Consider the following 12,927-nt stretch of genomic DNA (forward strand, 5'->3'; position numbering starts at 1 on the left):
CAGGCCCTGAGGACACGGTAAGGGCGGCCCTCTGCACGTGCACACGTACCGCAGGCGTGAGCTGTGCACGTGCACGGCGGGCGGTGGGGGAGACGCCTTTGGTGCTGCAGGTGGCTGGCTAGTTAGTGACAGTTGGTGCCTTCTGGGCCCTGCCCGCCCCCTGAAAGGTGAGCTCGGCCCCAGCAGCGCCCAAAGCCGCGGTGCCTGCAGCGGACGCGCACAGCTGCCCGCGTGCGCCCTGCTGCCCCCCGGCGGATGGTCCCCACGCTCCTGCTGCTGGAGGAGTCCCACGGACGGGAAGGGACAGAGCTGGGGCTCCATCCCAGACCTGACCTGGGCTAGCCGTAGCCACCAGGCTTGGGGGACCCCTGGACTTGCTGCTCTGCTCACTGCTTCCTGACCTGAAGACAAATACCGGCTGACATGGGACGCAGGGAAGGGGCACCACCCCACACCCCGAAGCGCACTCCGTACTGAGCTCCCAGCGCTTCCTCGCACGTGATGGACCTGGGGCTCCGTGAGCCTGGGCCAGGGCGGGCGCCGGCGGAGTGTACCTGTGCCCGGCCCGCCCTGCTGCCCGCCCGAACCTGAGCTCAACCCTCCCGCCTGAGACCCAAGCCTGCCTACCTGACCCCGGCTCACGGAAATGACAGAAGGTAGCTTCCGAGTCTGGCGGAAATTTACAGAAGGGGTGGGGACACCTGTGGTTCACCTTGAAGGCCAGGCAGGATTTCAACATCCAAACGTTGGGCAGGGCATGCCAGGAAGACGAGGGGGCACAGGTGAGGAGTGCCCGCCGGGCAGAAGGGCCAGGCCCGAGGCTGCGGGGCTGGGGAGCAGGGCCGTGGGAATGGCCTGGACACCACGCAGGGCAACCACGTGGGTCCATGGGTCTTAGAAATGAGTTGCTTAGATTAGGTCAGTGGTTGTTAAACATTTAAAATAATATTTTAAAACTTTTTAGCAGTAGAATTGCCATAAAACGGGCTTCCCTACGTAACGCAGTTGAGCTGCCTGGTTGAACTCAGCCACTACTTGAAGTTGTCGCCTCGGAGACCCCGGGGGGGGGGCGGGGCTGCCAGGAAGGTGACGTGCAACCATCCCAGCACGAGGGTGACCGCTGGGTGCCCACCCAGTAGGGTGCAGACCCCAGCTGCAGCCGTGGGCTCCAAATGCCCTCCCGACCCCCAAAGTGAGCTGCCTGCGGCAAGGAGGCATTTCTGAGGGCCATGCAGAGCAAGGAGCACAGCTACGGGCTGAGGGGCTTTAGGGATCGTTCTAGAAATGAGGGGAAGCAGAAGCTTCCGGAGGGTTTTACTCCTCCCAAGGGGAAATGGTGGGGAGGCCGAGGCAGCCAGCAGACTACCACTGCAGCACTGCGTCCTCAGCCACCCTGCCCGTGGTCCCGGAGGCCAACCCAGGACCGACACAGATCCAGGCTGGCGCTGGGTGCGGGGGCGAGGCCTGGGCTGGCCCTGGCTGTCCCGTGTGAGCAGCAGAGGCGAGCAGCCCTGAGCAGCCACAGGGACCAGGTGACACTGGTGATGGGACTGTGGTCCCTACAAACAGAAGGGGCGGGGAGGGAAGGACTTGACGTGGCAGGGTGACCTCAGGCAGGTCTTTCCTCCTCTGAACCTCAGTGAACTCATCTCTAAAGAGGGGGTCACATCAAGAAATAAATGTTGGCAATGATGTGGAGCAAAGGGAACCCTCGTACACTGTTGGTGGGAATGTAAATTGGTACAGTCACTAAGGAGAACAGTATGGAGGTGCCTTAAAAAACTAAAATAGCACTGTCACACTGCTGGGAATTCACCTCAAGAAAAGGAAAACACTAATTCAGAAAGTTCTACGTACCCCCGTGTTCACAGCAGCATTATTTACAACAGTCAAGATATGGACCAAGTGTCCATCAATGGATGAATGGATAAAGAAAATGTGGTACGTATACAGTAGAATATTCCTCAGCGATAAAAAAAAAAAAAAGAATGAAATCTTCAATAAAACTGAAAGCTGGTTCTTTGAAAAAAGAAGCAAAATTGATAAACCTTTAGCCAGACTCATCAAGCAAAAAAGGGAGAGGGCCCAAATCAATAAAATCAGAAATGAAAAGAGAAGTTACAACTGACACAGAAATACAAAGGACCATAAGAGACTACTACAAGCAACTAGATGCCAATAAAATGGACCATCTGGAAAAAATGGACAAATTCTTAGAAAGGTACAATTTCTCAAGACTGATCCAGGAAGAAACAGAAAATATGAACAGACCAATTTACAAGTACTGAAATTTAATCTGTGATTAAAAAACTCCCAACAAACAAAAGTTCAGGACCAGATGGCTTCACAGGCAAATTCTATCAAACATTTAGAGAAGAGTTGACACCTGTCCTTCTCAAACTAAACTATTCCAAAAAAATTGCAGAGCAAGGAAGACTTCCGAACTCATTCTATGATGCCACCATCATCCTGATATCAAAACCAGACAAAGAAAGATACCACAAAAAAAGAAAACTACAATATCACTGATGAACACAGACGCAAAAATCCTCAACAAAATACCAGCAAATTGAATCCAACAATACGTTGAATCATACACCATGATCAAGTGGGATTTATCCCAGGGATGCAAGGATTTTTTCAACATCTGTAAGTCAGTCAATGTGATACACCACATTAACAAATTGAAGGCTAAAAACCATATGATTATCTCAATAGATGCAGGAAAAAGTTTGATAAAATTCAACATCGGTTTATGATAAAAATTCTCCAGAAAGTGGGCATAGAGCTAACCTATCTCAATATAATAAAGGCCCTATACGACAAACCCACAGCTAACATCATACTCAATGGTGAAGAGCTGAAAGTGTTTCCTCTAAGATCAGGAACAAGACAAGGATGTCCACCCTCATCACTTTTATTCAAGGATGTCACAAAGAAAGAAAACTACAGGCCAATATTGCTGATGAACATAGATACAAAAATCCTCAACAAAATGCTAGCAAACAGAATCCAACAGCACATTAAAAGGATCATACACCATGATCAAGTGGGGTTTATTCCAGGAATGCAAGGATTCTTCAATATACGCAAATCAATCAACGTGATACACCATATTAACAAACTGAAGGAGAAAAACCATATGATCATCTCGATAGGTGCAGAGAAAGCTTTCGACAAAATTCAACACCCATTTATGATAAAAACCCTGCAGAAAGTAGGCATAGAAGGAACTTCCCTCAACATAATAAAGGCCATATATGACAAACCCACAGCCAACATCGTCCTCAATGGTGAAAAACTGAAAGCATTTCCACTAAGATCAGGAACAAGACAAGGTTGCCCACTCTCACCATTCTTATTCAACATAGTTTTGGAAGTTCTAGCCACAGCAATCAGAGAAGAAAAAGAAATAAAAGGAATCCAAATCGGAAAAGAAGAAGTAAAGCTGTCACTGTTTGCAGATGACATGATACTATACATAGAGAATCCTAAAGATGCTACCAGAAAACTACTAGAGCTAATCAATGAATTTGGTAAAGTAGCAGGATACAAAATTAATGCACAGAAATCTCTGGCATTCTTATACACTAATGATGAAAAATCTGAAAGTGAAATTAAGAAAACACTCCCATTTACCATTGCAACAAAAAGAATAAAATATTTAGGAATAAACCTACCTAAGGAGACAAAAGACCTGTATGCAGAAAATTATAAGACACTGATGAAAGAAATTAAAGATGATACAAATAGATGGAGAGATATACCATGTTCTTGGATTGGAAGAATCAACACTGTGAAAATGACTCTACTACCCAAAGCAATCTACAGATTCAATGCAATCCCTATCAAACTACCACTGGCATTTTTCACAGAACTAGAACAAAAAAATTCACAATTTGTATGGAAACACAAAAGATCCCAAATAGCCAAAGCAATCTTTTTTCTTTTGCGGTACACGGGCCTCTCACTGTTGTGGCCTCTCCCGTTGCGGAGCACAGGCTCCGGACGCGCAGGCTCAGCAGCCATGGCTCACGGGCCTAGCCGCTCCGCGGCATGTGGGATCTTCCCTGACTGGGGCACGAACCTGTGTCCCCTGCATCGGCAGGCAGACTCCCAACCACTGCGCCACCAGGGAAGCCCCAAAGCAATCTTGAGAACGAAAAATGGAGCTGGAGGAATGAGGCTCCCTGACTTCAGACTATACTACAAAGCTACAGTAATCAAGACAGTATGGTACTGGCACAAAAACAGAAATATAGATCAATGGAACAGGACAGAAAGCCCAGAGATAAACCCACGTACATATGGTCACCTTATCTTTGATAAAGGAGGCAAGAACATACAGTGGAGAAAAGACAGCCTCTTCAGTAAGTGGTGCTGGGAAAACTGGACAGGTACATGTAAAAGTATGAAACACTCCCTAACACCATACATAAAAATAAACTCAAAATGGATTAAAGACCTAAATTTAAGGCCAAACACTATCAAAATCTTAAGAGGAAAACGTAGGCAGAACACTCTATGACATAAATCACAGCAAGATCCTTTTTGACCCACCTCCTAGAGAAATGGAAATAAAAACAAAAATAAACAAATGGGACCTAATGAAACTTCAAAGCTTTTGCACAGCAAAGGAAACCATAAATAAAACCAAAAGACAACCCTCAGAATGGGAGAAAATGTTTGCAAATGAAGCAACTGACAAAGGATTAATCTCCAAAATTTACAAGCTGCTCATGCAGCTCAATATCAAAAAAACAAACAATGCAATTCAAAAATGGGCAGAAGACCTAAATAGACATTTCTCCAAAGAAGATATACACATTGCCAACAAACACATGAAAGGATGCTCAACATCATTAATCATTAGAGAAATGCAAATCAAAATTACAATGAGATATCCTCTCACACCGGTCAGAATGGCCATTATCAAAAAAATCTAGAAACAATAAATGCTGGAGAGGGTGTGGAGAAAAGGGAACCCTCTTGCACTGCTGGTGGGACTGTAAATTGATACAGCCACTATGGAAAACATTCTGGAGGTTCCTTAAAAAACTACAAATAGAACTACCATACGACCCAGCAATCCCACTACTGGGCATATACCTTGAGAAAACCATAATTCAAAAAAGAGTCATGTACCAAAATGTTCATTGCAGCTCTATTTACAATAGCCAGGACATGGAAGCTACCTAAGTGTCCATCATCAGATGAATGGATAAAGAAGATGTGGCACATATATACAATGGAATATTACTTAGCCATAAAAAGAAATGAAATTGAGTTATTTGTAGTGAAGTGGATGGACCTAGAGTCTGTCATACAGAGTGAAGTCAGTCAGAAAGACAAAAACAAATACTGTATGCTAACACATATATATGGAATCTAAGGAAAAAAAAAAAAGGTCATGAAGAACCTAGGGGTAAGACGGGAATAAAGACGCAGACCTACTAGAGAATGGACTTGAGGATATGGGGAGGGGGAAGGGTAAGCTGTGACAAAGAGAGTGGCATGGACATATATGCACTACCAAACATAAAACAGATAGCTAGTGGGAAGCAGCTGCACGGCACAGGGAGATCAGCTCGGTGCTTTGTGACCACCTAGAGGGGTCGGAGGGAGGGAGACTCAAGAGGGAAGAGATATGGGAACATATGTATATGTATAACTGATTCACTTTGTTATAAAGCAGAAACTAACACACCACTGTAAAGCAATTATACTCCAATAAAGATGTTAAAAAAAATTACCTAAGGAGGCAAAAGATCTGTACTCCAAAAACTATAAGACGCTGATGAAAGAAATTGAAGATGACACAAACAGATGGAAAGATACACTGTGTTCTTGGATTGGAAGAATCAATATTGTCAAAATAACTATACTATCCTAGGCAATCTACAGATTCAATGTAATCCCTATCAAATTACCAACGGCATTTTCACAGAACTAGAACAAGAAAAATCCTTAAAATTTGTATGGAAACACAAAAGACTCTGCATAGCCAAAGCAATCTTGAGAAAGGAAAGTGAAGCTGGAGGAATCAGGCTCCCTGACTTCAGACTATACTACAAAGTTACAGTAATTAAAACAGTATGGGGCTTCCCTGGTGGCGCAGTGGTTGAGAGTCCGCCTGCCAATGCAGGGGACATGGGTTCGTGCCCCGGTCCAGGAAGATCCCACATGCCATGGAGCTGCTGGACCCGTGAGCCATGGCCATTGAGCCTGTGCGTCTGGAGCCTGTGCTCCGCAACGGGAGCGGCCACAACAGTGAGAGGCCCGCGTACCGCAAAAAAAACAAAAAAAAAAACAAAAAAAAAAAACAGTATGGTACTGGCACAGAAAAGAATATATAGATCAATGGAACATGATAGAAAGCCCAGAAATAAACCCATGCAATTATGGTCAATCAATCTACAACAAAGGAGGCAAGAACATACAATAGAGAAAAGACAGTCTCTTCAATAAGTGGTGCTGGGAAAACTGGACAGCTACATGTAAAAGAATGAAATTAGAACATTCTCTAACATCATACACAAAAATAAACTCAAAGTGGATGAAAGACCTAACTGTAAAACCGGATACTATAAAACTCCTATAGGAAAACATAGGCAGAACACTCTTTGACATAAATCGTAGCAATATCTTTTCGGATCTATCTCCTAGAGTAATGGAAATAAAAACAAAAATAAATAACTGGGACCTCATTAAACTTAAGTTTTTGCACAGCAAAGGAAACCATAAACAACCTATAGAATGGGAGAAAACACTTGCAAATGATGTGACTGACAAGGGATTAATCTCCAAAATATGCAAACAGCTCATACAGCTCAATATCAAAAAAGCCCAAACAACCCAATCAAAAAATGGGCAGAAGATCTAAATAGACATTTCTCCAAAGAAGACATAACAGATGGCCAAAAGGCACATGAAAAGATGCTCAACATTGCTAACATAGAAATGCGGATCTAAACTACAATGAGGTATCACCTCACACTGGTCAGAATGGCCATCATGAAAAAGTCTATGAATAATAAATGCTGGAGAGGGTGTGGAGAAAAAGGAACCCTCCTACAGTGTTGGTGGGAATGTAAACTGGTATAACCAGAGAACAGTACTGGAGAACAGTACGGAGCTTCCTTAAAAAACTAAGAATAGAGCTACCATATGATCCTGCAATCCCACTCCTGGGCATGTATCTGGAGAAAACCATAATTCGAAAAGATACATGCACCCCAATGTGCACTGTAGCACTATTTACAATAGCAAAGACATGGAAACAACTTAAACATCCATCAACAGACAAATGAATAAAGAAAATGTGGTATACACACACACACACACACACACACACACACACACACACACACACAGAATACTACTCAGCCATAAAAAGGAGTGAAATAATGCCATTTGCAGCAACATGGATGGAGCTAGAGATTATCATACTAAGTGAAGTAAATCCGACAGAGAAAGACAAATATCATATGATATCGCTTACATGTGGAATCTAAAAAAAAAGATACAAATGAACTTATATACAAAACAGAAATAGACCCACAGACATATAGAAAACAGATTTATGGTTACTAAAGGAAAAGGGTGGAGGGATAAACTAGGAGTTTGGGATTAACATATACACACTGCTATATATAATACAGATAATCAACAAGGACCTACTGTATAGCACAGCGAAATATACTCAATATTTTGTAATAACCTATAAAGGAAAAGAATCTGAAAAAGAATATACGTGTGTATGTGTATATATACACACATACATAACTGAATCACTTTGCTGTACACCTGAAACACAACATTGTAAATCAACTACTTCAATAAAAAACTTTTTTAAATAAAAAATAAAATAATGAAATCTTGCCTTTGTGACAACACGGATGGACTTTGAGGGCATTATGCTAAATGAAATAAGTCAGACAGAGAAAGACAAACACCATCTGATCTCACTTATATGCGGACTCTAACACACAGCAACAACAGCAACCACAAAACCAAGCTCACCGTGCAGAGAGCAGATGGGTGGTTGCCACAGGCAGCGGTGGGGTGGGGTGCACGAAACGGGTGAAGGGAGTCAAAAGGCACAAACTTCTAGTCACGAAATAATTACGCCATGTGGGGGGGGATGTACAGCCTGGTGACTACAGTTATTAATACTGTACTGCATCTTTGACAGTTGCTAAATCTTAAAAGTTCTCGTCAGAAGTCAAAAAATTGTTACTGTGTATGATGAGGGATATTAACCACTTATTATGATGATCGCTTTGCAATATACACAAATACTGAAACATGTTGTACACCCGCAACTAATACAATGTTATATGTCAATTATACCTCGATAAAAAAGGTGGCTTGATGATCTCTACCCCCGGGGCCTACTGTGAAGGCAGGACGAGGTGCGGCAGGTTAAGGGTCCGCCTGCCCCAGCACCAGGCAAGCACTCGCTGCACATCTGCTGGCTACGTGGGGGAGCCCATCAAAGTAGCCCCACTTTCCTGCTAATGACCATGGTCTGGGGACTCCAGCTCCCAGGAGGCTGGAGGAGTCGTGCAGTCCCGGACCAGGCCTTCAGGCAAAGTTTGGGACAATACCGCCACCTGGTGGCTGCTCAGGCGCATCACGGCTCCATCGGCACCCATCACATTCCCTGCCCCCGTGCTGGGCGCTGGGGCCAGGTGAGAGCCCTACAAGAGTGGCAGGGGATGGACATGGGCACACCGGAGCCTTTAACCCAAATGGGCAACACAGGACGAAAGCAGCTTGGGGGAGAGAGCATAAGAGCATTTCTGCCAATGGCCGAGGGTGGTCCCTGAGCAGCACCCAGGGGGTGCCACAAGCCCGGCTGGAGACATATGGAACCAGGAATAAAGGGATGGGAAGTGGAAGCACTTGGGGGGCAGGGTATCTGGAGTTACAGGTGTGGAGCTGTTTCGAGAAAAGCACCCAGGGTCGGAAGACAAGAAGATGGGCCTGTCACTTGGGGCCAAGAAGGGAGGAGGAAACCAGCCCTGACGATGGACCCAGGGACCAGGGAGGAGGGCAGCAGTGCCTGAGCTGCACAGGCTGGGGGCACGGTAGTTAAAAACACATGGTGATCTTAGCAGGGGCAGTTCTGGGTGGGCAAAAGTTCAAGAGAGCAGTGCTGACATGGACAGGCGAGTGTGGTCTCTCCTCAGGCGTGGGGAGAGGGTGGCACCCAGCTCTGAAGAGGCTGTTAACAGCAGGCTGATCCGCCTTTAACACACGCAGGTCCTGACTCAGTAGGTCTGGGGTGGGGCCTGAGATTCTGCATCGTCAACCAGCTCCCAGGTGACCTGATGCTGTGGGTCGGTTCCGTGGCCCAATCAGTGAGATGTAGGAGCGGATGTGGATGGGAGTGAGCAGAGAGGAGACCAGAGACATCAGGGCTGAGGGGCTGCTGAAGAGGGGCTGGGGGAGAGGGTGGGGAGGGCCTCGCTTTGGCTGCTTTGAGGCCTTGCCTGGGAGACGCCCACCTGGGGCCGCCCGCAGCAGAGGTGAGGGAGCGAGCCCAGCGCCAGGCGCCCTGCAGGGGCACCGTCACGCGCTGGGGAGACAGCTGTGGGCTGTGCCACCTCTGCTCTTCCAGAGTGTCCGGCTCCCAGGGTGGCGGGGACGCCCAGGGCAGCGAGGCTGCCTTGGTTAGTTGGGGGCTGGCCACAGAGAGCGCGTGGAGGAAGACGGAAGCCCGCGCTCCCAGACGTCCAGAGCCGGCCCGGAAGCGGGCCGCAGACCTGGACGCTGCCCTGCCGGTGTGGGCCCGGCAAGTGCGCTCCCGACGGCAGGGTGGGGGGCGGGACGAGGGGCGCAGGTGGGCAGGCCAGGGTGGAAGGGCCCTGGTGGGGGGTCGGAGGCCAGTCTTTGTGGCCAGGGGTAGGGACACGGTCACTGCGGGAGGGGGGTATAGAAGGGTCTTCAAGGACAAACTGCTAAACTCCTGTTTCTCTCACCCTCGGGGGCGGGGGGAGAATCAGAAGTACACACGCCGCCTCCTCCTGACTCACGGCCCAAGTTCGCCGCCGCCCCAGGAGGGGGCCAGGGACCCGCCGCACAGATTGCTGTCCGCCCACCCCTGCCCTTGAGATTCTTCCCTTTGTAGGTTATCTTGGCTGGAGAAAAGCACCTCTTGTTTTCTCTAACTCCCCAAATGAAATTTCAACATATGTCCCCCGTCATAATCCCCCTTAGGCCGTGGATAACCCTTCCCACAGACGCTGTCCTCTGCCTGGGATTGCTGGCCCCAAAGTGTTTGCCCAAGAGACTAGGGCCGCTTCTGGAAGCCCTTTCACTCCCTTGGGCAAACACTGAGTACCTTTGAAGGTGGATTTGGGCCCGGATCTGTTGACTCAGGACATTAGCCTCCTGCATGAGGAAAACCTGCACTCGCGTACAAACAGCAAATCCTTTTTGAATTAAAAAAATTTTCAATTAAAAAGCATTTTGGTTCGTAGAGCTGAGCCCAGCTGAGCGGCGCCCGGCCCTGGCCACAGCGCCCTCTGGTGGGCATGGGCCATCATCACAGCAGCAGGAAGTCCAGGAAAGAGACGTCGCTGTCAGGGGCTCTGTGGGGCTTCCCTGGGCCGGGGATGGTGGGCCCCTGGCAGAAGACCCTGCCACCAACGTATCAGACCTCTCGAGACACAGCACGCGATTCCCAGATTCCAAGAGCCTTTTGTCACGGTGAGGCCAGCATCCTGGCGGTGGGAGATGCCGACCTTGGTTTCCAGCTGCACTGGGGAGGCTCTCTAGCCCCAGCCTCATGGCAGAAGGAGGGTGATCAAACCCCCCACCCACTCTTGAGAGTGAAAAAGCAGTCCTCCATGTGCATCAGAATCAAGGGTCTGAACCAAAGCCAGTGCTGCCTGGACCCTGCCTGGGGTCAGGGTGGGGCTGAGGGCAGGGCAGGCATCGGCATTTCTTAAAAGCATCCAAGGGGCTTTAATGGTTAAGCAGGTAGAGAACCACTACCTGAAACCTTTTGCTAAATAAAATAGAGGGGAAAGAAGTAAAGGCGAGCACACACCCTCCCACCCTTCCCTCCCTGGGTCTTGTTAACTATCAAATCAACGAGAGGGCTCCAGACAAGGAACAGCAGTAAGGGATTGTTTTTAGAACCTGAATTTTGAGATGTGGAAGCTGAGGCTCAGGGAAGGATCAAACTTCCCAAGGTCCCCGAGGGCTGGGTGAGGCCAGGGTCGGGGACAGGCACACTGCTGGTGGGGCAACCAGCCTCAGGACCGGTGTCTACACGCACCTCTCATTCGGGTGGAATTCCGAAATGGGGGACAGGTGGGGTCACAGAAGGGCCTGGAAGGATGTGGCAAGAGCGGGTCTGAAGGAGCCCAGGCTGGGCCTCAGGGCCCTGGCCAGGTGAAGACAGGTAGGGGGAAGTAAAGGAACAAGACACCAGCCAACTTGAAGTCTGGCTCAGGGCTGGAGTGACAGTCACGGCGGGTCCCCAGGGCAGATGGGCGGTGGGTGAGGTTCTGAGCAGTGGCCCCGGCCGTCCCCACAGCCTGCCTTTCCCAAGCCTGTCCTGGCACCTGTCCTGGCCCCATGGGCCAGGCCATGACACCTGCTGTATCACCCCGGGTTCAGCCCCTCTGGGAATTTCAGCTCCGGAAAGCTTCCTCTCCTCACACGAGGACTCTGTGTCCCCCCATCTGTTTCTGGAAGCCTGGCTGCTGGATCTCGGGTAACCCTGGAGAGGAAAGGGCCAGGTGCCATTGTGAGGAGTGGGCCCTAAGGGGCCTCACGTGCCACGGCGCAGGCCTCCTCCGTGTGGTGGGAGGGCTGACAAGCTTGTAGAAGGGCTCTGTCCAGAGAAGGGCTGTCACGTGCAGACTGGGGCCTGGGGGATGAAGGGAAGCCAGGACTGCCCCCCAGACCTGGCGGGGGGGGGTCCTGAAATACCCCCAAGCTGGGGAGATGCCTTGTTCATCCCCTCACTTGCTGAGAGCCCACAGCTGGGCCTGGAGGTCAGGGCTCCTGGACTACAGCCCATGAGCCCTGTGGTCACTAATAAGGGGACAGGAGGGGTAGGAGCTGCCGTGTCCCAAGCCAGGGTCGGGGACAGAATCCTTACGCCCAGTGAAGCTGGTACTGCTGTCCTTCCCACGTGAGCACAGCGGAGCTCAGAGAGGGGAGGAGCCTGACCGAGGCCACCGGGGTCGGGAAGCAGGAGGGTCCCACAACAAGCCCACAGCGGGGTCGGTGCGACCCTCGCGGGAAGCCTCTTCTGTATTTCCCTTCTGGCTTTCCTGCTGGGCTGCTCAGCTCTGACCCGAGAGCAGCAACCCCAGAGTCAGAGACCCTGAGCCCCACCCAGCCCCACTGCTCAGCCTCACCCTAAATGAGGGGCTGAACAAGGACCCCTCGCGACCCACCTGCTCCAGGAGCAGGCACCACGTCTGTATGGGCACAGGGCACGGCTGCCGGATGAATGCATGGACCATGTGCCGATTCAGGCCGTACCTCTTTTGACTCCGGGGCACCCAGGTCATTCTCATCAACCTCATCAGCACCCCGTCCCCCTTTCCTGCTCTAAGCCGGGGACTCCCGGGGGGGGGATGGTGACACCCACCAGCACCCTACACAGCCTGCTACCCTGGGCTCAGTGCCGCGAGAGCCCCCCCACTCTCAGGGCACCCTCAGCTCAGGAGCACCTCCACCTAGGAACCGACAGAGCATCAAAGAGCGGTGAAGCGACTCCTATGTCCCCACCTGGGCGGAGCCCCAGCCCCTGCTCTGGGAGTGAGGCGTCAAGGGTTTCTGCACAGACCTTTCCCCACACATGGCTTCTCAGATCTCCTCTCCCTCTTCCTGTCAAACACCACACCTCTGTGCCTTTTTGAATGCTACTCCCTCTGGGACATTCGTCCTCCTCCAGGG

At 49.6% G+C, this 12,927-nt stretch overlaps 1 protein-coding gene across 12 annotated transcripts in view; it reads right to left on the reverse strand.

Annotated features, from left to right (window-relative positions):
- MVB12B (multivesicular body subunit 12B) overlaps nucleotides 1–12,927 on the reverse strand; it is a 205,426-nt gene that overhangs the window by 27,691 nt on the left and 164,808 nt on the right. For 4 of the 12 annotated variants that reach the window (XM_060154340.1, XM_060154343.1, XM_060154341.1 and 1 more), the window contains one exon: nucleotides 11,241–11,737. The exons of 7 other annotated variants lie outside the window; for them this stretch is intronic. In XM_060154340.1, coding sequence (XP_060010323.1) covers nucleotides 11,294–11,737 — 444 coding nt within the window. In that variant the 3' untranslated portion in view covers nucleotides 11,241–11,293. Of the gene's footprint in view, nucleotides 1–371; nucleotides 402–11,240; nucleotides 11,738–12,927 lie in introns of those variants that run through there. One more of the 12 variants, XM_060154349.1, reaches the window with a different exon arrangement.

Source organism: Lagenorhynchus albirostris, chromosome 7 (genome assembly GCF_949774975.1).
Source record: "Lagenorhynchus albirostris chromosome 7, mLagAlb1.1, whole genome shotgun sequence".
Classification (NCBI taxonomy): domain Eukaryota; kingdom Metazoa; phylum Chordata; class Mammalia; order Artiodactyla; family Delphinidae; genus Lagenorhynchus; species Lagenorhynchus albirostris.